The sequence below is a fragment of the Gastrolobium bilobum genome, unplaced genomic scaffold, assembly GCF_033153095.1.
Source record: "Gastrolobium bilobum isolate Gb01-03AN ecotype WA unplaced genomic scaffold, APGP_CSIRO_Gbil_v1 utg937, whole genome shotgun sequence".
Lineage (NCBI taxonomy): Eukaryota > Viridiplantae > Streptophyta > Magnoliopsida > Fabales > Fabaceae > Gastrolobium > Gastrolobium bilobum.
This window is the reverse complement of record NW_026899318.1, coordinates 53,848-77,917: the sequence shown is the minus strand read 5'-3', so window position 1 is coordinate 77,917 and position 24,070 is coordinate 53,848. Positions and strand designations below refer to the sequence as shown.

The following is a 24,070-nucleotide window of genomic DNA, read 5'->3' as shown; positions in this document are numbered from 1 at the left end:
TTAATAAATATATAAGATAAAGGTGATATTAATCAAAGGAATACCGACTGACCTGAAGAAAAAAAAATGTTTCAGGCATATATCCTTGAATAGGAAATGAAAAGAACGAGAACAATGCTGTGGGACTGTTACTTTGGGCCTAGCCATTTTCGGTATGGGCATAGAGCTAGAAATTATTTGGACTAACCCAGATCATCAATAATTGATAAGCTGACCAAATTTCCCTTAATTCTTTTCTGATACAATAGTGTATGCTCCTCAAAAAGGTTTTTACTTTTAACCGTTGACTGTTGCCTTATTCTCTAATAAAAAGCATAAAAGATAGTTAGGAGATGAAAAATATGAGTGAATTTTAAACTAAATTAGCAATATAGAATCATATTCCCAAGACTTCTTCCCTTTGATATTGCATTTTATTTTTAATTTGAATGTTTTTTTGGACAACAGTAAAGATAAATCACCAACGCATAAAGGAAAAGCAGCACAGAAATAAATATATGCTTTGATTCCAGGATATTTTATGTATTTAGCATGGACAGTACCTGTCTTCCAGAAGTTTACACCATTAATCTAGTTTTTTTTGCAGTCAATTTAAATAACAATTAAAATTACGACCGCATACGAACACATCCATCTATCTATGCAGTTTGCCCCACTGACAGGGAACATTGAAGCAACAGTTTAGTAATTAAGATCCTTGACTTTAAGTTACACCTTGTGCATATATCATTTTTGAAGATATGGTGATTCATGCCATGAAAGAATACAAGTGCATATGCATATGCATACCACTACTATATGTACAGATACATGACTTACAATTTATTTACCTATCATCAAAAGAACTGCTAACTAACAAAATTGGGCCAAGAGCCTCTTGGAAACCATGACATCAAGTGAGCGACTCGGCCAGAACAAGAGTATGCCACCAACCACAAGCAACACTTTTAGGGACACAACCTTCAATGGTGACTTCAGAAGGAATGTTACGGTCAATCACATCCCCAAGGCCCAACTGCCACACCCAGAAATTACGACTTAGAACAGTATGATTCCACAAGAAGAATGCTACTAATACACAACACTTCTTTACACATCACTTAAAATACACACAGGGTCAGAAAGGAATTCTAATAATGTTCATTGTTTAAAACGTGAAATAAAAAGGAAAGGAGATACATATGAAAGTGTGATATAAGAACCTGTCCATATTTGTTCCATCCCCAACAGAAAACTTTTCCACCCTCTTGAAGTACAGAAACAAAAGAAAGAGAACTAATGAGAATCTAATAATTAATAATAGACATGTGAATTTCCATGTGTTTTATATTGCCAATAAAATAAAAAATACATATCAATGAGCAAAGCATTTGACGTCCAGTATGATTACTGCGAAAGTAAACACAGTTATTTACAATATGAATTTGAAGTTCAGCAAGCAATCTTATTCAGTTACACTATGATAGAAAGTTTTGGATCAGGTGCGCTTAGGCTACAACAGAGACTATATTTAACCACTAACCCACTCCAAAGATTGTTCAGTTTGACTAGCACCACTGTCATTGTGGACTTCATACAATTAAAGAATATTTTCACCTCAACACCATTTCACAGTAGCACCAGACTCCGACATTTTAGCCAAAATAAATATATAAAAAATTATTTTTTTTCCACAATTTTCTGTCCAGTTGTTTTGGCAACAGATTATTCAACTAAACTTGAAGAAAAATACATTAATTAAAAATTGTAAAACATCAAATGAGAAAATTGTATGTGCTCACTGTTTTGTACTTGATCTACAGCACCTTCTAGATTCCGTTGATAGAAAAGGGATGGACTTCAGAGACAATGAGACATCAAACAGGTATTCAATTTTATTGTGTTTAGAGATGTGTAAAACTGACTACAATAGTGGAAGCCTAGCTCTGTCTAGGCAGCTACGAAAATGAAATAAGCAGGTCTGTATAGTATCGTATACCTGTTATTAAAGCAGTGTGACGAGCACCACAAGATATGTTCTTTGCATGCATATTTTCCAAGCTCGGAAAACCAACCTGTCTTGGTAGAGTCTGCTTCAAAATTGAAGTTAACACTTAAAAAACTAATATTGCATATTGCCTCAACTAATAGAATTATGAATCGACATGCTTAACGGGGCTTTGGATGACAGCAATTATGATGTATGATACAACCACAGCTCACTAGTAATTGATATAATCTCTATCATTATGTTTTGTTTTAATGACAAACAGAATGGGGAATCTAAGGTATGGAACTAACTATGGCATACCTCAGCTTGATCAGCACCAGTTCCCAGCTGCCCAAACTGATTCCCACCAAAAGCATACACATCACTATCAGCAGATGTACAGACTGTATGCCACAGTCCTGCAGCGACTCCCTCTATTCGGATACCCAATAAGGAAGATACACAAGTCGGGCTTAGTTCATCATCAGTAGTTCCTTGTCCACACTTGACCAAAACAATATGACATTAATATAGTATAACAATATAAGCATGCATCGACCAACAGAGTAGCAGGAAAGATAAATATTGTAAAGTAATAGAACAGATTATCCCTTGTTAGAGTGAACCACATCTTCAACATACGCAGCTTTTGTCCACCATATTCTACTTTACCTACAGGTTGACCCTTAGGTATGATTAACAGGTGATAATATCCAAGCAGTGTTGTAGATGAATATATTTCAACTACGTATAATTTAGTTTGATTCTAATGCAAAGAAAATTCATGGAACTACATAATAAAGACTCCCACAATCTCGGGCAAATCAGAGCACAATTTTACCTGTCCATGGAGTCCCCAACCAAAAGTAAGCAAAGCTCCAGCATCTGTCAGTTCAACAGGTAGATATTCCAATATCAGTAGACAAGAAATTAATCGTAGATAAAATAGAAGAGATTTTGGAAACAAAATGAACTACTAAGCAAGTTTCTCAGTTTCCAATATTGTAACCATTCAACTCCTAATCTAGTATCCAGAGAGGCAACACCCGTTATAGATATTTTCACAAATTTATGGATCTTTTGTTAAGTTATTATTTCTCTTCTCCTCTTTAAACCATACAATTCCTGGACTGACCATTCCATCCATTGCAAAACTAATTTTCTCTTTCTAAACACCTTTAAGCACCAAACTTAACACCAGCAAGGTAAATTGAAGCATTATGAACAAAGCATATGGATACTCTAATTTTTAGGTTCTCCAAAGTAACCAAAATGAATGCTATCCAGTTCAGTTACTGATTAGACCAAGTGACTAACGCTTATGTACCTGTAATTACTGCACTGTGTCGACCTCCACAAGCAATTCCCTTTACATAACTTCCAGGAACTCTAAAATTCTGTCGCTCCAAACCCACGCTTCCTCGAGCCAATGTTATAGATCTATCTTTACCATAAGAAGATGAATCAATACAAGGAACAAGATGAGGGGAGGAAACCATACGTGTTCTGGAACCCAAACCAAGCTGCCCTTCACCTCCATAGCCCCAACCCCACACCTGTCCTATATCTGAAACTCTCAGAAAATTAGAATCAATGGAAAGTCTTGGACTTCAAAAATCTACGCTTCAACCAAAGAATGACCTCATTATAAGATGGGGAGAAAACAACATACATAAAATCTTAGGTTTAAAAATAGTCCTTAACAAAGTTTATACCTGACAAAGCTAGGGTATGACGTCCACCAGCAGCAACACTAGCTATCCTTGTTCCCGGGTTAAGTGTGACAAGACAAGGCAATGCTTTCAGAGTATCATCACTGGATGATGAGCTTTCAGCTGTTTGCTTTGAAGAAGATACTCTCCTTCGCTTTGTACTTTCTTCTCCACCGTTATTGGAGGCAGTACCTCCTCTAGTAGATCTTGAGCCTTGAGAACAAGGACTCGCTGTTAGCAAAACAACTCTACATAAGCCACCACTCCTTTCTTGAGAACGCCGTCCCTCCCAGGGAGGGATAATGGCAGGAGGCAGTACATCCAGGAGGGGAACGAGGGCTCATGCTCATCATAAAGGGCGTAAAACTCTTTTCTTGTTTCTTTTGGGTTTGCGAAAATTCTATCCTATATCGTTGCAGTTATACTCCTTCCCCACTCACCCTTGACTTTCTTAGACCGCTCTTTGGGAGGAACAGCTAGCTGGACGTAAATGGTCATTGTAAAGAGGTCAAACATACCTTGCTCTGTCGACAGTGAGCTCTGCTTTCCCGGCACATCTTTTTCAAGACATACCCCTGTTGATGGTTCACCAAATACCTTCCCACAGGGAATACATTCTTTCCACCCCCAAGTGTATACTTCTCCACACTCTGCAAAGGAACAGAAAAAACATACTTGTAGGGGAGACACTAGGAAGAAACTTAGCTTCATTGAAACTATACACGTTCGTTCTATAAGATAAGGAAATCCACCTTACCTGTTACAACAACACAATGAGCCCATCCAGCTGCAGCTTTTACAATGGAGGTTTCGGTTGGAAGAGGGAAAGGCTCTGGAGTTTCCTTTACAATTAAAACTAGAGAATCAATTGTCTCACAGATAAAAGAGAGCGAGAGAGAGAGAGAGAGGTCAGTATCATTCATTGTATATGTTTATATGCATTACCCCGTGCTTTCCTGACGTCACATAGCTTTGGCCTAGATCATCTGTTGAGCCCCATGTTATGAGCTTCCCTTGCTCTGATTAAGGAAAAACACATGAGTAATCATCAATACAAGAAAATAAGCTAATAAAGAGATAGAGGGACGGAAACATATGCACATGACTAGAACAATATCAACAACAGTGGATTCCATAGGAACGAGGAGCAAGAGATTGGTAACAACAATAAGAATAACTAGTGTCAAAGTGAAACAGTAGTCAAAGCCTCACAAACTGCAAATTACCCCTCTCTTAAAAACAGTGAAAACAGTAGTGAAAGGTTAAATTTTTTTCCCAAACCTGCCTGATTTTCTGAGGAAACAAAAACGACGACGGAAAAACAAAGCCTCTAACTCTTAAATCCAAAAAGAAAAAGGAATTGCAGTAAAAAGGTAAGGCACCAGAGATAGCCATAGCGAATCCAATGCCACCACCGGAAACATCATTCCAGGAGTAACCAGACGCCGGAAACCTAACAGCAACAGGAGCCAAGAGTGGCGTTCCCTGCGGCAGAGCCCCTGGAAGATAACCCCACATGTAGAGTACCCTGCGGCCGAGGCCATGCAATGTCTCAGCTCGTCCTTCACTTCCGTCGCCACTATTCATGGCAATTCCGAGAACAAAAGAAAGGAATGGAAACTCAAATTGGCAGTGCAAAAGGTCAGAACTCTTTCAACCACCTTTAGGTTGGGCGGTTACTTAATACTTACTTGTGTTTGTATAGAGAGAGAGAGTGTTAGTTGATTGTTTGGAACAGCGTCGAAAGTGCCACAGTTAACAAAAAAAAATATATATATATATCAAAATGAGACGGGCAATAGTAAATTTTGCCAAAATGTCACGTGATATATTTTGTTACACTAGTAAAATATGTATGTAAATAATTTACTCCACGGTGTAGCAAAATATGCCACGTTATAACTAAAAATGTCACGTGTCAAACAGAGAGAATTTCGCTACACAGTGTAGCGAAATTCTCTCTGTCCGACACGTGACATTTCTAGTTCTGTGAATTCTGACGCGGCATATTTCGCTACACCGTGTAGCGAATTATTTACATACATATTTCACTACACAGTGTAACAAAATATGTCACCTGATATTTTGACAAAATTTACTAACATCTTGATATTTTTTTTTTACCAACAATAAAAAGGAGCGTATCATTTTCAGCCGAATGGAGGTGCCAGATCGGATGCTCAATTGTGAATTTACACATCTCGTAATGCTGCTCGCTAGATGCGTCCGCTATTTCTATCCACGAGTTTTGGCCGAAGTTTCTCGAAGGTCTTGTGTTTTGCGTGCTACCGTGTTAGCTCTGTTCTGCGCCACGTGTTATCCCCATGCAGAAACTACAATCATTGTTTTGCCACGTGTATTTTGCTAAACCCATTGCAAAATCATAAATCATCATTTTCAAGTTAAAAAAGATCATGACAAGTTATGTGAGAAGATTATAATTGTATAAAGGTAAACTAACGGTAATAATTATATAATTATCTATTTCATTAATTATTTTTTTTTTTTATTATTGATTCATCTTTATATGATTATAATTTTTTACATGACTATGTCATATTTAAAAAATATCAGAGGATCCAAATCCATCATCATTAGCCTCTTGCGAAAGAGAAATTCTAATATATCAAATATGAAAATGAATCCTCTCATGTAAAAAATATATATTAAATAGTCATGTGAGAAAATTACAATTATATAAAGATAAATAAATAATTATGATTTTCTAACTATCTATTTCAATATTTTTTCTCCCTCTTCATTTGTTATCATTAATCCACATTTATATGGATATAATTTCTCACATGACATTAATGAATATTAGTTATCATTTTTCACCAAATATTGACCCACGGACAGATAAAAATTTTGCAGGACAAATAATGATTAATGATTAATTTTAATGTGAGAGAATATTAATGATTAATAGATAGATTAAGATTTTATAAATTTTGTATTCTAATTTTTTCACTCTTTCTTTACCATTATTGATTTATCTTTTTATATTTATTAGAATTCTCACACATAATATGATCATGTTAAATAAGACATGAAAGGATTTACTTCGAGAGACTTAGTTATGTAAAGTTGGTACGGTTGCAACAACAGGAAAAAAATGGTAGTGAGGCATTGGATAGTAAAAATATAAAACAAAAATAATTAGCCATAGATTATATTTACAGTCATTTTTCTCTTATAATTTTTAAAACAAATTTATTATTGTTTGATCAAAATTAAATTAGCGATTCTCATTTAATATCATTTTGTAACCGTTGATTTTATTTTGATCCAACGATAATAAAATTTTTTGTAAAAAAAAAAGTGGTTGTAAATATATTCACCCTCAAATAATTAATGTGTTTTTAATTTTATACTGCAAAACTAAATTATAAAGTAAAATTTTAAAATAAGAAGATAAAAATAAGTATTAAATACACTTTTTTAATTTAATTTTTTTAAGGGATCAATGTTTCTCCGGTAAAATGTGTAAAATGGATATAACTTTATCTCCTGCACTCATATGGTAGCATTTTCGTGAGTGTAGGAGATAAAATTGTCTACATCTTGCAACTGATTGATCCTTTTGCCATTGTTTTTTAAATAAATTATCACTATGTCCTTCTTTTCAAACTATATATCAATCTGTTTTTATTGGACTATGTTGTTACTGGAGTAACTGACCTAGTTATTCGATTAACTTAAACAAATGAGCAACTCAAATTTGTATCCACGAATATTTTTTATTCAAATCAAATTCTAATGTCTTGTGTATGTATAAATGGACTTGAGATGAGTGTTTGTGGATCCAAAATAATTAAGGATAATCTTCATCCAAGCTCTCTATACCCTAAAATTGTATAAACTTTGGAAGAATGAAAATTTTGCCTCATTTGTCCATTTGGGGTTTTTTTTAGGGTAATATTACTCTCGTGTAACATGAGAGTAGTTCTCTCATGTTACAGAGAGAATACAAGTAGGGTCCGCTATTTAAAAGTAAAAAAGAAAAAGAAAAAAGAAGGGACACGATTTTCGAAGTGAGAGAAAAGGAGATAACTACCTCATGTAAAATAAGAGTAGTATTTCCCTTTTTTTTTATTTCATATGACTTTTAGAGATTCACACAATGACAAGGAATTTGGTCAAAAAATGCTTCCTTGATAGGTTTTAAAAATGATAAATTATGTTATAAAAAAAAATGATAAATTAAATGGATATAAATCTTTAAAAGTAATACTCCATGAACATAAATATATACATAGAACATAGTTTAGTAAATTTAGTTTGGGAGATGTTATACTTACTATTGAAAATTTTTATAACTCTAAATTAGTCATCGTTGATTTCTGTCAATCTAACGGTTATAATTTATTGGACGTATTTATTAATTAATTATTAAATTTTAATAAATTATAATCGCTAAATTGATGAAAATTAATAATAATTAATTTAATAGTAAGAGTTGTAAAACTTTTCAATAGTAAATATAGCTGCCCCCAATTAGTTTAGGGTATAAAGAGTTTGAATGAAAATTGTCTTTAATTATTTTGGACCCTCAAACCTATATATATGAAGTCCAAATATATGCATATATAATGTAATAAGTATGGATTAATAAAAATGAACCCTTTTTTACAAGTTATAGTAAAAATCAATAGAAAAATATTTTTTACATCTTGAATTAAATGAGGACGATTATCAATTGTAAAAGAACCACAAACATTCATGTGATCCACCTCCATCCATGACTATTATAGTCTTGTACGTATATAATGCCAGTCGCGACCACAATTTGCAATCTGTTGTAATTGCAACAACCAACGAGTGGGCAAGGAGCCAAATCAAAAATGAGTTACGAATATATCTCTGATTTATTTGAAAGAGTCTCTAGCAAAAGTCTGTTTTGAAGATTTTGTGACAGATTTCTGCAGCACACCAACAGTTCCGTTAACTTCAACTTCGAGATTAAGATCCAAGTTCTTCTTAAGGCGATTCAAGAATTACTGATGAAGTTGCCATGTTCGTACACACGATAACAAAACGTGCATTAATTATATGTAACGTTTTTGCGATGCCGTTGCCGACTTTCTTTCCAGCCACAATTAAGATTCAGTTACATAACCATTTGACCATATATGTCATTGTCAAAGGTCATAATCAACAACCACAACCACAAATAAGGTTTTGTTCTGTTACATAACGATGAAGCAAAAGTTTTTTGTGGTTTATTGTTTTTTTTTTAAGAAGGCTTACTATATTTTTTTTTAAGGATAAATCATTTCTCGAGATAAATTATTTTAAATGAACACAAAATGATATTATTTTGTGGCAGAAATCAAGTATTTTTGTAATTCTAATTTATTGCAGGATTATATTAGTCTTTTAATATCATAATTTTTTAATTTTATAATCCAAAACGACGTCGTTTTGAGCTTACTGAAGATAACTTTATCTACAGTGACCAAAGAAATACCTTTTCCTTTTAATAAGTTAAAAATTATTTTTAAATTAAAGTAAAAAAATTAAAATTAAAATTAAAAGCTGTTTGATAATTATATAAAATTATTCTTAATATTTTGTAAGGAGAGAATAAAAGATAAAATTTATAAATAAAAATTTAAAATATAAATATAATTGAAAAATAAATATGAGAATTTAAAAAACTAACATACATCTTAACAAAGGTTTCTCTCGAGAATTTTTAGTTTTAACTTTTTTTCTCATTATAAAAAATACTCTTTTTAAAATAAAAGTTTTTATAAAATTATATTTTACTATACTTCTGCTTATAAGAAAAAATAAAATAAAACAAGGCACTTAATGAAAAGCTTATAAGCATATACGAAGTAATACCATCAGATCAAATTTATTATTATCATTTGCGAGTACCACGTCATATCTGATAACCAAAAAGATAATTATACGAACTAAACCTTAATTATCAGAGTATGTTTTTACGTTAAAAATGTATTCATGTTTACCAAACATAGTTTATTGAAGAATATAAGTATCAAATTAAGGCTTGATTAATAATAAAAGTATGAGTTAATTAATAAAGTTTTAATAATGAGACTCGCGAATAACAAGATCATATATGACTTAATTTATTAATTAACCTATTTGGTGCCAATTAGTAGTGATAGTGGGTTGAGCTGGTTGAGCTGGTTGAGTCTTATTCTGAAAAGTCCAAGCTTATGATAAAAAAATTCCAATTTGATCTAGTCCGATAACATAGGACGAGACTAACTATTAATCTGACCTGACCCATTTATAAAAAGATAAATGATCTGTCTTGTCCCATTAGCCTGTTAATTTTTAACTTCAGCAAAATATGAATCAACTTCACGAAAAACTAAAATTATGTTGTTAAAACAAAAACCACAATTTTAATATCAAAACAGAACCATAAATCACAAGTTCACAACAACAACTTATCACAATCTGCATTTTAGTCACTCTCAAAAGCAAAATGCTCAAATTAAATAATATATATTTCTTCGGATCTAACAAATCAATCCATACTATGTAAATTAAAATAATTACATGAATTCAACATACACATTATGATGCTTGTAGTAGCCAAAAACTTCTCATCATGTTCTTTCCCCTGCAAATACAATTCGAACGTTACATAAGTTGACAAACAATTTGTAAATGTAGAAAATAAAAAACAATATTAAAGAATAGAAATAAAAAAAAACAAGATTAAGAAACAAAAAATCTTGGAGGAAGTTATACTTACTACATTTTTTTCTTACTACTAAATCTTAACCATTGATTTCCGTCAATCTAACAGTTATAATTTACTGAAAATTAATAATTAATTAATAAGTGTGACCCAATAAATTATAACCGTGAGATTGTCAAAAATCAACGGCTAAGATTTGGTAATAAAAGATAGTAAGAAAAAAAAAGTATAACATCTCCCAAAAACCTTTTAATATATTCATATACACAATCTAACATGCTGAGATGTTGGTTCCTCCTACATAAGAAATAAAGTTAAATTTCTATTAAAATATAATCGAATATAATTCAATTATAAAATAATTTCCATTGATTAAATTTATATCTTTTATTTTTTTCAAGCCATACTTATTTTATTTAACATAAATAGTACAATATAGGTCGGCATGTAGGCTTATAGGTCAGGCCTTGTGAAACTGGGCATACGACCTATTTATTAAATAAACTTTTTTTAAGGCTAGAGTCCGACCTATTTTATGAAATATATTAGGTCAGGTTTGGCTTGACGTAGGCCCCTATAGGCCGACCTGGCCCAGTTTCACCCTTAGGTGTCATTACACATTTTTATTTATTTTTATTTTTACTTTTAATATTTGTTTAGATGAAATTTTAAAAATGAATAGTAATGAGTAGTATTTAAAATTAGCTATGATTATAAATTAAGAAGTATATATAATTTTTATATAACAATAAAATAAAATTTTCGTAACTAAAATAAAATCATTCGTTCTCTCTAACGAAAGTAATAGACTGTATAAACAATGAATAAGCAATGAAATATCACATATAAATATAATTTATAAATAAACTATATTCTTAAGCTAGTATCATTCCCAACAAGTTTTAGAGGAGAACTTATTTATAATAAAACAAACTGTTTTATATTAGTCTAAAGACACAGAAAAATTATTGCGATCCATCACCATATTTATGTTGCAAATATAGGGAAAATTGGGAAACAGTTACAATGTCACTTTTCATGCCAGTTAAATCTACCAAGTACTAATTAAGGAAACATATTTACAAATGCAATTTAAAAATTATAACGTTAATGAAATATTTTGAATGTTCAGCTTCATTTTTTTTTTAAAGGTCATTGTCAAGAGAGATATTATAATATTATTGGACAAGATTTGAAAGATAGGCAAAGACACACCTAGAAGATTACCTCATGATAATTGCAGCTTTGCTTTATTCGTGAAAGCTTTCCTAGTTGAGAAACGTTTTGATTTTCACTTGTGGCCTTGTCACTTTCCAAAATCAGTTGTGCTCTCGTATATCTTTCAATCATCTATTTCACAAGTGACTAGTGAACAGTGATCTCTTCATACAAATTATTTCCAACTTTTGGCCTATTCTTTCTACTGCTTCTAATACAAAACTCTGTCTACTGAACCAAATTATCTCACTACCAGAATATATTTAGCATGGAAATGTGTTCCAATAACGTAAAATAAAAATAGAAAATCCAAAAATTATTCTATAGTATGAAAGTGCTATATATATTTTTCAAAAATAAAAATAAATAGTACTATATATCACTGCTATACACAGTACGGTATAGTTATATCATTATATTAAAATTTAAAGGCCATTAATTTCCTAGTACATGAATATTATATTAGAAGCTCCATAACTGCTAAAGGCTCATTGTCAAATAATAATTTATATCAATGTCACAATATCAGAAAGAAAAAAATTGTGGGGTAACCGAAAGCAGCTGTAGGGGCCAGCGTTGCACTGATAGCTTTCCCTTCTTTCAAACTTTTTTAGTCATTGTTTGGTAGAAGATTTATTTTGGGATTGATGGAAATGTGTAAGTGGATATTGGAAAATACCACGTTTGGTTCAGGTTTTTGAAAAAGATACTAAACAAATAGGATAGATGGGGAAATGACTTTTGTGTTGATTTTTGGATGAAATTCACTGTTACAGAATACCACTTGAGATGTGGTATTTTGAGATAACTGGGGAAGTGAAAAAATAAGTGCGAAGTTTCTACCGAACATAGATTTTGCAAATTTAAATAAATTTCTCTGGTAATATTTTGGTCAACCAAACAACTTTTTTTACATTTTCCTACCAAACTCATTTTCCAACCATTTTCCTAGTAATCATATTTTCTTAGTATTCAAAAAATTTCTTCTCAACCAAACGCTCTCTTTAACTAACAACTTAATTTTTGTGGCACAATTCCAAATTTTAACATTTGGGCCTTAAGCAAACTACATTTGCTACAAAATTGGGCCCTCCATAGACGCGTCGTAATTGTGAAAGGGCCAGCCATGATCACGTGTCTCGAAAAGCCTCACATTAATAATAGTACGGGCCGGGCCCTACGATTTGGATAACGGAGTATAGTTAGGAATGGCTTGCTAATAATTGTCTGTGGTCGGACCCATTATAAGGCGCGATGTGTAACTATTTCAGCGTCGTTTATCAAGAATAGATTCCGTGACGTCGCAGTTAATCATGGTATTGGTCCCTTTACATCTGCTCTCATTTTGTACCATTAGAAGCATGGTTTATATTGAAGTATCAGGGGCCCATTCAGTTGGAACCGTTGGATGTTTCCGTCATCAATCATTGGATGGTGGGGGTCAGTATCTTTGATAAGAGAGATCGGTGGCGAGGAACAAATGGTTGGGTGGTGTAGTGACTGTGCATGATATGAAATGGGTTATGCATTTGGGCCCTGCGCTCATGCATAATGTAGCCGACATATGATTATCCTTAATTTCTAGCGACAATGACAAAGCACCTTACCAAAAAGTAATTCGAAAATATAAAAATTATGCCTAAATGCAACAAGAATTTTTTCTTTTCCTATACATATAACATTTTGTGAAACTCGTATTTTTTGAAGTAAAAAAAAAAATTAAGACATGAAAAACGAATTTATATAACATGAGAAAATTATTTTTCTTACCATATAACTTTTATAAAACCCAAACTTTAGAGTGAATTGACACCCCATCGTAGGTCAAGTGAATTATAAATTTGTTAAGTCTCAATAGTTGACTTTGTTATAACAATAATAATATTGGTCGGTTTTATCTTTCTCCCCATTTATATAATTTATTTACATATAAATGCTAGAGCAAAAAATATAAAATACATAAAATATAATTTTTATGTAAATGTAAGGGTTCACTTTTTTTTGTAGTCATTGCAGATAAGATATCTGCAGATAGCCTAATACGACGTCGTTTGAGACGAAAAATATGGTGTTTTTATAATTTTAATTTGTTTCAGAGTTAGTATAGTCTTTATACTTATAATTATTTAATTTTTCAATCCCAAAACGACGTCGTTTTGGAAGAAAATATAGATAATTTATTTGCATTAATTGCTGAAATATTATTCCGATATATAAATTATATTAATTCTAATCATTAAAATTACGAAACACAACCCTAAATTGTACGAGAGTATAGGAAATCTTCACTAGATAAATGCAACTATGGGCTAATTAATTTCTCAGGGCGCACGCATGAAATAAAGCAGTGGAGCCACTAAATGCGTGAGAGAAGGTACACCAACCCATTCATGTGACACACTTCATGCCAACAGAGCCTCGCATCAACTTAATGACACTCTATATATATATATTATCTCTTCCTCAAAGCATTAAAAATTTGCGAAGCACAAGTAGAAACTTCAAACAGTGTAAGAAAGAATAGCTAATATTGAGAAAAGAGAGGGATGGAAAGCCCCAAAAAAGATGGCTTTAGCTTCTTTCAAATGCCTCTACACTACCCGAGATACACTCAGAAAGACTACCAGGACATGCCCGAGTGGAAGCTTGACCGGCTCCTCAAGGAATATGGGTTGCCTACACATGGTGATTTGGCCTACAAAAGAGAGTTTGCTATGGGTACTTTTCTTTGGCCAAAGTCTTGAACCTTGCTACAGAATGCAACAAGGTGTTTCAATGCTTACAAAGAAACAAGAAATTAATGTAGTTTTTATATGCTACTTTATGGAATTAATGTATAATGTTACTTAGGAGTTCCATATAGGATAAGCTCAAATGTTCAATAAATACTTCTACAGTTCTACCCATCCAATCTTATGCACATGCAGTCTAATATATAATGTTACTTATGTTCAATAAATGCTTAGTTTTCAGTAAATACTTTCTCGCACCATGACAGTATGTGATTGTGTCCATAAGTATAACCTCGAAGATAGCACGTGAATAGCGCATAGTAGGGCAGCGCCTAATCAAAGCAAAATATGAGTTTAATGTCCATTTATGAAACCCTTGAAAAAAGAGAATGGTCTGAAATGTAAGTGCAAGACCAAAACTAGGCCCAAAGAACAAATTAGACTGACCCACATGAATTTTTAATTTTTACTTCAGAAGCAATTAATTATTAAGTTGCCAATACCTCAGATACTCGGACGTGTCATTATTTGAAAAAAATACGTGTTGACAAGTGTCGAATATGGACACGCGATTAATATTTTGAGACACATGGTCAACATTCTGACACTTTTTTTGACATGCAATCAAATTTTTTTCACACGTGATCAACATTTCGACACATTTTTTTTTTAGTCTTAATTTTATTTTATTAACCTAAAATAAAAAAAATTATTTATAAATCAATTTTTTTCTGTTATGAAATTTGATATGAAAAATTAACGAGGTACAATTTTTTTTTTTATATTTATGTTATGAAATTTGAATATTTGATTGGTTATATGACTTATTATGGACTGTTATATGTGTTAAATATAAATTACATTATATATATTAAAAATATTATTTAATATCAAAACGTGTCCCAACATGTCAAAATATGTCATTTTTTAGAATTAACGTGTCGACGTGTCGTGTCGCATCGTGTCTCGTGTCAGTGACCGTGCATCATATACAAGAAAAAAGTTTATTTGTGACGAAAAATTTCGTCATAAATTTTGTCTTAAATGACAATTTTTGACGTAACTAATCAAATTTCGTCACAAATAAACTTGCGACGCAGGAATTTGTGACGAAATTTGCTTGCGACGCAGAAATTTGTGACGAAATTTCATAAAATTTTATCACTAATAAAATTTTTTTTTTGTAGAATTGCCCACTGATTGACACCGAAGAATAACTCATGTGGGAGGTGGAGCTAGATTTAGCTTGTAAACTAAAAAACAATAAAATCTAAAATTCATTCAAATTCATGCACCTAAAATGCACTTTATATTTAATATTTATTGGTCTAAGAAAGATAGATTTGACCTATATAGTTACTGTGTTTTCAGATTTTGGTCTTTTATAATTTTTTTAATTTCAATCCTTATAATTTCATATCATTAAGGTTTTGGTCTTATACGAATTAATATAATAATAAATCAAATTATATGAACCAATCCTCCAGAAAAATAAAACTATTTACGTTTAATGAAAGTAAACTACAAGAACTAAAACTCAAATAACTGAAAAGAATAAGAATTAATGCTTAATAGTAAGAGAAAAAAAAAACAAGTAAAAACATAGAGAACCAAACCAAAAAAATGCCATAAAAACCAAAATCTAAATTAATGAAAAATCACTTTTGTACCGCACTGATTATTCATGCATGCAATTGTATGCGAATTCGAATAATGAACTGTATTGTTGCTTCTTTCCAAGATTCTCTTCCTTTTTTACAACAAAGAATTTCTTTTTTTTTTGGAGTTACCCAACTCTAATTATCTCTTTGAGATGGCTCCCTCCGGTATCTCCACGAGCTTCGACTCTTTGAGCCGGCTATGAGACTAATCCGGAGTGCGGGGGAACAGTGATGGCTAAAGGTTCAGCCCCTCCCCAAGAATGCATTCAGCGGGAATCGAACACATATCCAATATCACTAACTCAACGTCAAGTTACCAACTGGGCTGCACCCATTAGCTCACAACAAAGAGTTTCTAATTCTGAGCTCTTCATCCCAATAAATTAGAATAAGATAAAAATACTACACAGATTAGAAAAAGAAAATAATAAGAATAAGAATAAAAAAAGCTAGTACAAATAAGTGTAATATTGAGTAACAGTACTTTATGTGTTGCGTTAAAAAAATTTTGCCTCGGAAATGGAATCACTGTCACTCGCAACCCTTCTGTTAGCAAAGCTGGAAATGGAATCTCATTGCCATTTATAGGAACGGAAAACAAATTCAATATAAAAATTTGGTAATTTTTTAGATAATTGGTTTGGAGGAAAAATCTATAAAAATCATATTGAATCTTTCTTTCGACAGTGATCATTCAAGATACAAAAGCGAGCATTCAGCAGAAAAAAAAAAGTAAGCATTCAACAGGGGGGAGTCTGCATTCAAGAGAATTTACGCGTTTTAACGTCGGGATATATTTTTATTATATTGAAGAAAAAAAATATTTTATGTTGTAAAAATAAAAGTAAAAGTGAGACTCACAAATAAAAAAAAAAAATAAAATGGTGAGATTCAATCTTATTTTATATGAGTAAAAAAGTTATTTATATCATGTAAAATAAGATAAACATAAATGTGTACGGTAAGTATTTCTACCTAAGACAGACTTGAAATACTGAGAATAAAATAATCAGCTTTATTGCGAGTCATGCCGAAAACATCCCTCATGCAGCATGCTGCATGACTAGTTGCAGGCAGGTAAGATGGGAAGTCGTTTTTACACGCAGGAGCAGCTTCGGTCAGCACTGTCGTCCAAAGTTGGTGATGCCCAACAGCTTTGCATTCTGTGCCATTGGGATACGTTATATGTCTTATCATATGTTTACACTGTTGTTCCAATGTTATATAAAAATAGAGGTTTAGAGAGAACATTGACTATTTTGTCACACTTCAGTAAATTATTTATTAGACTGTTATGTGAACAGTGAAAATTTCCAAAATGTCACATGGCATAATTCGTTACACTGTGCAGCAAATTATATTTGCAAATAATTTGCTAAATAATGTAGCGAATTATGCCATGTCAGACTGCAAAAATGACACGTGTCAAACAGACAATAATTCGCTACACTGTGTAGCGAATTATGCTTGTATTGTTGCCTGCTTGACACGTGTCATTTTTGCTGACTATGCAGCCTGACATGGCATAATTCGCTACACTGTGTAGCGTATTATTTACAAACATAATTCGCTGCGTAGCATTCCGAGAATTTTTACTGTTGACATAACAGTCTGATAAATAATTTAGCCAAACATGACAAAATGGTCACTGTTTCAGCTTACAACTTCTCAGAAGAGTTATCTTGAAAATATGCGACTGGACTTATATGTTTTAAAGAGCAATGTCACATAACCATTAACAAATTAATGGCCAATTTTTTTGACATAATAGTTTAACATATACGTTTTAAATATTTAAATTTTTTAAATAAAAAAATTATATATTAAAAATATTTTTCTTCTCAACCATAAAATGCTCTATCGATTTAAGAAAAATATAGTTATAAATTCAATAATATACTACATGACAAGGTAAAATGCAGCAATATACTTTTATGTGTTGCGTTAAGATTGAATCGCGGAATAAGTTTAATAACTTTTGTAAGTACATGTTACGCATCTTTCTTATTACCTTGATGTCAAGCACAACATTTAATTTTTTTTATCACAAATACATTATATTAAGTTGCAAATCACTTGGATATTTTGAATTTTAATTAAGTCTTTATTAATTAATATTTTTTATTTTATCATCGTCGTGTTATTTTTTATTTTATCATCGTCGTGTTAGTAATACATGATCAATTCTTTAAATTGATCATGTTTTTAAAATAAGTCAACATTTGTCTATATGTGCTTGATTTGGCAATTCATGAGCTGGTCCATTAGGATCTGTGGTCCTATCCTAATCTGTGTCGTCTGGGGACTAAGAAAGAGTTCTGCCCCAAACACTATAAGAAATGCGGCGTTGAGCCACATTTTTTTAGCGACATTAAACGAAATCAAGTGTAATGTACCAAAATACCCCAACTTTTACTGCGTTGTTTAAAAATATAGCAAAATTATTTTAAAAACCATTAATAATTAGTCAAAATCAGAAAAAAAAAAAGCAAATGCTTTACTCATCAAAAAAACCCAAGCTTTAGCTTCGTACCTCTCAGCTGAAACTTTTGTTTGTTTTAGGCCTTCAAATACTCCAATCCTTCAACTCTTAGGATCATAACTTCTTCACGGCCTTCTTCCTCGTTCTGTTCTGTAGATTCGATGCACCGTAGGGCATCAAGCTTTTTCTCCATAGCAAGTTTGATTTCCAAAAATGCCAAACTCTCTAGCGGTGACTCTTCTATCTTTATATTTGTGCGTCTCTAGTAGCTTTGTGAATGTGTTAATCTTTGTGCTGCGATTTAAGGTTGTTGCATGTCACTTATTTGATTAAATATCTATGTTTGAGTCTAACATATAATTAGTGCATGTAACCTGTTTGATTAAATGTCTCTGTATGAGTAACATATGTGTTGAATCATGTTTTGGTATTTGATCTATTTTTAACCTTTGAGTAGGGCCATGTTGTTGTCTTGAAATTCCTTGATATTAGAGTTATTGGATTCGATTAGCACAGCATGCAATGATTCACTTCCTTTAGTTCTCTAAGCTATTTTTTTTTTTATCTTAAAATTTTGTTTGAAAGACATGATTTAATGGTGCACTATGTATTGCTAATGGAGCAGAAAGATGATTATGGGGGCGATCATTCCTTTTGGTCACTGGAATTTGGAGTATATAGATATTCTCTCCATTTTAATATTCAATAACTCTTATGAATGACTAAAACAAAAACTTGACATGATATAAAATGAATAGGAAAATTTTCAAAAGAAGTCACATTAGCAAATAATATAACATAGTAGTATATAGTTGTAGCGAGCATTTTAATATGGTGCATATAAATTATCTATATTTAGGTGGAGCTTATTTTAATATAGCGCATGTAAATAAACTGTATTTAGGTTAAAGTTATACAACTTAAATTTAAAATAATCAAAACTAGTTATAATTTAAAATTTAAAATGCAACTGGGCATTTAGTAATAAAAAAATGGTAAACTATTAGATTAAATTTTAAACATTATTTAATAAATTTAAAATTAATTTTTAGTCATTAAAAAACATTACTCCTAAAACATATTATAACTTCCCTCCTATTTTTTTTGTCTCTGTCATTTGTTGGAATTGATTTGGTTCATTATGGATGATGAAAACTGTTCTTTCTTGTATCCAAAAATAAAATAAAATTGTTCTTGTGACGTCAAAACCTTTGTTCACATGCTTAATAAGTTTTGGGGGATCCTCTGCTTTTTCAAAAGGAGGGGATGAATTTACTTAAATTTCATTGCATTTGTAGGTTGAAGTTCTTCCCTTGGAATATGATATTCCTACTTGTATCTAATATTGATATGGTATTCCTACTTTCCTCCTTATTTGTGCCCTGCTGTTTGTGCCGAGCAACACTATTTCCCTATCATTTGTCCTTATTTGAATTACTGAAGCTTCAATTGAGGTTTAACCTTGCAAATAGATACTGAGATAAGTTACCGTCTTGCGTAATTTCAGATATTTAACCAAGAGTTTAATTTTGACCATAAATCAGCACCACAAAAGGTTTCTCACTTGCAGCACAAGTACTTAAATAATAGGCACCATATGGTTCATTGATAATTTAAAACTCTTTACACCACTATTAGATCAAAATTAAATCCTTTTAACAAATAATTGGTTTTTTGTTTGCTTATTATTATATAAGGCAATGAGTTATGGATACGGACTACTTTGCGTTAAAGCATGTTATGATATGATATTGATGTGTATATTTTGTATAACGCAGGGTTATCTAGTAAAAGCCTTTGCTTTCCTTTGAAGCTTGATGAGAAAAATACCTATCATGCTAGTACAAGGTACAATTCTGTTCCCTTCCTCTTTCAAGTGCTTCATGTATTATATGGTTGTTTGTTAGCATGCCTTTGAATACATATTTTTGTCCATTTTGTATTGTTAAAGGCCTGACTTGTCTGTAATTCTTTACTGGACAAGTAAGTGTATATGTATAAAGGTGAATTAGGTTATAAAGCAGTGCATCGTGAAACACTACCGTAGCATTCAGCTGATAGACTATGGCATGGCAAATTGGCAATGAGCACCGTGACCTATCTATTTAGCTGATAGACTATGGAAAATTGGCAAAGTAGTAGCTAATGGAAAAAAATGTCTAATTGATATTCCAATTTACTTGTAGTAATAAAAACGTAAAGAAAACTCATTTCTTGATTGAATATTGAATAATGAATGAACTTCATCAGGTTCTCATATATATAGAGATACCAGAATAATATATAGCAGATGCAAGGTACAAGAAAGAGAAACTAACTAACTGGCTAACCACTTTAAGCTTATTACCAGAATCTAAACTACAAGTAGTTCAATCAGTTACGTCTATCTGTCATGACCTGTATCACGTGCGTAAATATTTGAGGCTGCATGAGAGTTAGGGGTGTTCATCAACCGATCCAAACCGATTCAAACCGCAGTAACCGAACCGAAAAACCAAAAACCGAATAAACCGAAAACCGAAAAACCGAGAACCGAATAAAAACCGCAAATTTTAATTGGATTGGATCGGTTTTTGGATGGGTTGATGAAAACCGATCCAATCCAAACCGATCCAATATATTAACTCCCCTCTACTTACTTGGGTCTTTCCTCCCATCATAGCCCAAATTTTTTTAAACCCAAGACCTATTAACCCATCAACTAAACCCAAGAAAAAACCTAGTCACATCTCATCAACAAAAATTTATTTGTGTAAAGCTTCATATCTCATTGCCAAAAAAAAAATTATATTATCATTTACTTTTCTGTTTAATTTTTTTTTACAAAGCCTATTATACAAAAAAATGTTATTTGCACAATAACTATAAAACAAATTTTAAGATTTTCAAAAAACCGAAAACCGATCCAATCCAAACTGAAAAAATTGGATTGGATCGGATCAGATTTGAAAAAAAATTCAAACCGAATGGATGATGACATGATCAAACCGAAGAGATTGGATCGGATGATTTTTCCTTCCAAAACCGATCCAATCCAGACCGCGAACACCCCTAATGAGAGGATACGAGTGGCCACTTGAGGAACTTGAACTTGTGATTTCTGTTGTATTATGCAGTTATGGTGCAATTGAAGCCAGGAAGGAAAATCCACCAATAACACAAGTAGTGATGACACCTGGAGGACCTCTTGATCTCTCAACTATTTTGTTCAGGAATCGTATAATATTCATAGGACAACCAGTTAACGCACAAGTGGCTCAGAGAGTTATATCGCAGCATGTGACTCTAGCTACTATTGATGCAGATATACTGGTTTGTTGTGTCTTGTGATTGTTATTTTACTTTCGTCAAGTCATGAAGTGGGATTTATATTGAGCTGCTTCTATTGGTAGGTGTATATAAATAGGTGGAAGCACATATTCAGTGTTGGCAATTTATGATTGTATGTCTGGGGTAAGATTTATATTTCTAAAGAAAGAATTTGCTTACATTATTGATATTGTGTTCTTTTAATAAAATTAAGATGACAGGCCTGAATATGCATCTGTTCAAGCAATTCTTTATGGTCAGAAACTGTGAGTTTTCCATTCAACACTTTAATTGGGGATTGTGAACTCAATGGATGCTGATGGTTCCTTCACTTTAATTGCTTGTCCTTGTTTGCTTCAGTTTAACATGTTTTTCTACATGATCTATCTCACAAGATGGCCCGATTATTTGAATCTGTTGGAAGACTTCAGTGACAATATGAGACATGCTTGCGTTTGACTTTTTTAATCTTTAGTTTCTGAAACATTTCCATGTCCTCTTTACATGATCTTATTTGAATTTTCTTTTCATAGTAGTTTTCTGGTAAATAATGTATTATGTACTATAAGTGCAAGGAACTGTGAAAGCAATGATTCTTACTAAGTCAGTTAGCTAATTTTGCATAACCGTTTAGTACTTAACACAGTTACTGATTTTTTTGATTGAATTCTGTTTTGTTGAATTCATTTATTTTTTAAATTGCAGGATGTTGCTGTCAAGTTTAACCATATCAACTTGGTGATGTTATAGTTCTCTTCCAATATAACTATTGAATATTCATCTTCTTTTTCTTTTGGTGTAGCACTTTCAAGTTTGAAATGGAGTTCAATACTTGAACTAGTAAGCTATTTGTGGGTGCATCTTGATTCACGTGGACAAAAAATTGTGCTTAAATTTTTAAAGTAATCTTCATTTACATCTAAAAATAGAGTTATTATTTAATAGACTACTGTTAATAGTTTGCATCTTTTGGTTGTCATCAAATGCAATTTTTTACCCTTCTTTTGATGATACCTGATCCAATAATCGAGCATCAATTTGTTATCGTGTTATATTATGGTTATTTTTTTTTTTTTTTAAAAGTAATTTAGCCACGGTTTAACCGTGCCAAAGTTAGTTATAATCGTAGCTAAATCAATGCTACCACACTCAAACAGAATGTGGCAAAACTAACCAACAAGTGTGGCAGAAATATTGCAACGCCATTATTAGCCACATTCATGCAAAGTGTGGTTGTTTTAGTTAGCTACGTTTTTTGTTTAGTTTAGCCACATTTGTTAATGTGGCTAAATACATCTTTTTTTGTAGTGAAAGTGGGCATGTGTCCCGATAATTCATTTAATTTCTTGATTATAAATTGGATAATATATTTATTATTTTAAATGATACAAAATTATAATATTGTTAATAAAATTATGTTGTTTTTGTGTATTTTTAGATTCTCTCTCCTCCACTTTTTCTTTCTTAATTTTATAAAAAGAGAAAATGACAAAACATATCAAAATGATATAATTTTATTAAAAATAACATAATTTTATGTCATTTAAAATTACAAACAGTTTTGCCTTACAAAATATGTTAATGAGCAATAATACTACTTAATATCAAAGGTTTTTCACAAATGAATGATATTCTGAATGGTGAGTTATTAATTAGGTGTGAGAAAAAACTCTTTACATAAGCTTTTAAAAGAAATCTATTGATTACCTCTCATTCTCTTGTAACATTTTTCTTTTTTCTGTCAAGCTAATTCTTAAACATACTTATTTTAATTCAATATAAATTATCCTAATATTATTAATTTTTTTGAGCTTGCACGGAGACGGGATTTTACTTAATTTAAACTTTCTTGCTTTTATTTTGTTTTGTGTGAAAAGTCACATAAAATGTTTGATGTAGGCATAATTATTAGGGGAAAGTTATATTTACAAATTTTTTGTTTACAAATTATACTATTTTTGTCCGATCGTACACTCTTGATTAAAGTCTGACTAGTCATACTTATTATAATTTGTAAGTTTATAAGAATAACCTTACCCTAATTATTATATTTAATTTAATTTGTACATTGTTACTGCCATTACCACATCTTGTACTATTGTAATTGTTAGCATTTTTCTATATTTTTATTTTCTATAATTAATACTTTAGGATGACAAATATGTTTAATTTTTTTTATAAATACACTCAAAATAATACAATTTATAATTTCCATCCGCATGTGCATTGTGCATACCTTATCAGTCATGCAATTGATATTAGGAAGAGTATCACATATTTACATTTTCAATTTCTAAAGCCA

General features: G+C 31.6%; 1 protein-coding gene and 1 pseudogene across 5 annotated transcripts; one reads left to right on the top strand and one right to left on the bottom strand.

Annotated features, from left to right (window-relative positions):
* Positions 1 to 641: 641 nt before the first annotated feature.
* LOC133289567 (ultraviolet-B receptor UVR8-like) lies at positions 642 to 5,410 on the bottom strand. Of its 5 annotated transcripts, XR_009748501.1 has the most exons (12): positions 5,064 to 5,410; positions 4,627 to 4,700; positions 4,439 to 4,523; positions 4,200 to 4,331; positions 3,685 to 3,912; positions 3,297 to 3,536; positions 2,811 to 2,854; positions 2,291 to 2,473; positions 1,979 to 2,069; positions 1,782 to 1,837; positions 1,203 to 1,246; positions 925 to 1,015 (listed from the first exon to the last, which is right to left on the bottom strand). XR_009748501.1 is itself a non-coding variant. In XM_061487543.1 (11 exons), the coding sequence occupies exons 1-11, from the start codon at positions 5,266 to 5,268 to the stop codon at positions 893 to 895; spliced, it is 1,449 nt and encodes a 482-aa protein (XP_061343527.1). In that variant the 5' UTR covers positions 5,269 to 5,410; the 3' UTR covers positions 642 to 892. The 5 variants fall into 5 exon arrangements, 4 of the variants coding, with proteins under 4 accessions (XP_061343527.1, XP_061343528.1, XP_061343530.1 ...); XM_061487543.1 differs by lacking the exon at positions 1,782 to 1,837 and having other exon boundaries at positions 642 to 1,015; XM_061487544.1 differs by lacking the exon at positions 1,782 to 1,837 and having other exon boundaries at positions 642 to 1,015; positions 3,297 to 3,530.
* Positions 5,411 to 14,214: 8,804 nt separating this feature from the next.
* LOC133289540 (ATP-dependent Clp protease proteolytic subunit 6, chloroplastic-like) lies at positions 14,215 to 22,518 on the top strand (annotated as a pseudogene).
* Positions 22,519 to 24,070: the final 1,552 nt, after the last annotated feature.

Coding starts and splice junctions, on each gene's coding strand:
- LOC133289567 (XM_061487543.1), bottom strand. CDS start 5,268: ATGAATAGTGGCGACGGAAGTGAAGGACGAGCTGAGACATTGCATGGC. Junction 2,855..3,296: donor ACACAGTGCAGTAATTACAG/GTACATAAGCGT, acceptor TTGAACTGACAG/ATGCTGGAGCTTTGCTTACT. Junction 1,016..1,202: donor GATGGAACAAATATGGACAG/GTTCTTATATCA, acceptor TGGGTGTGGCAG/TTGGGCCTTGGGGATGTGAT.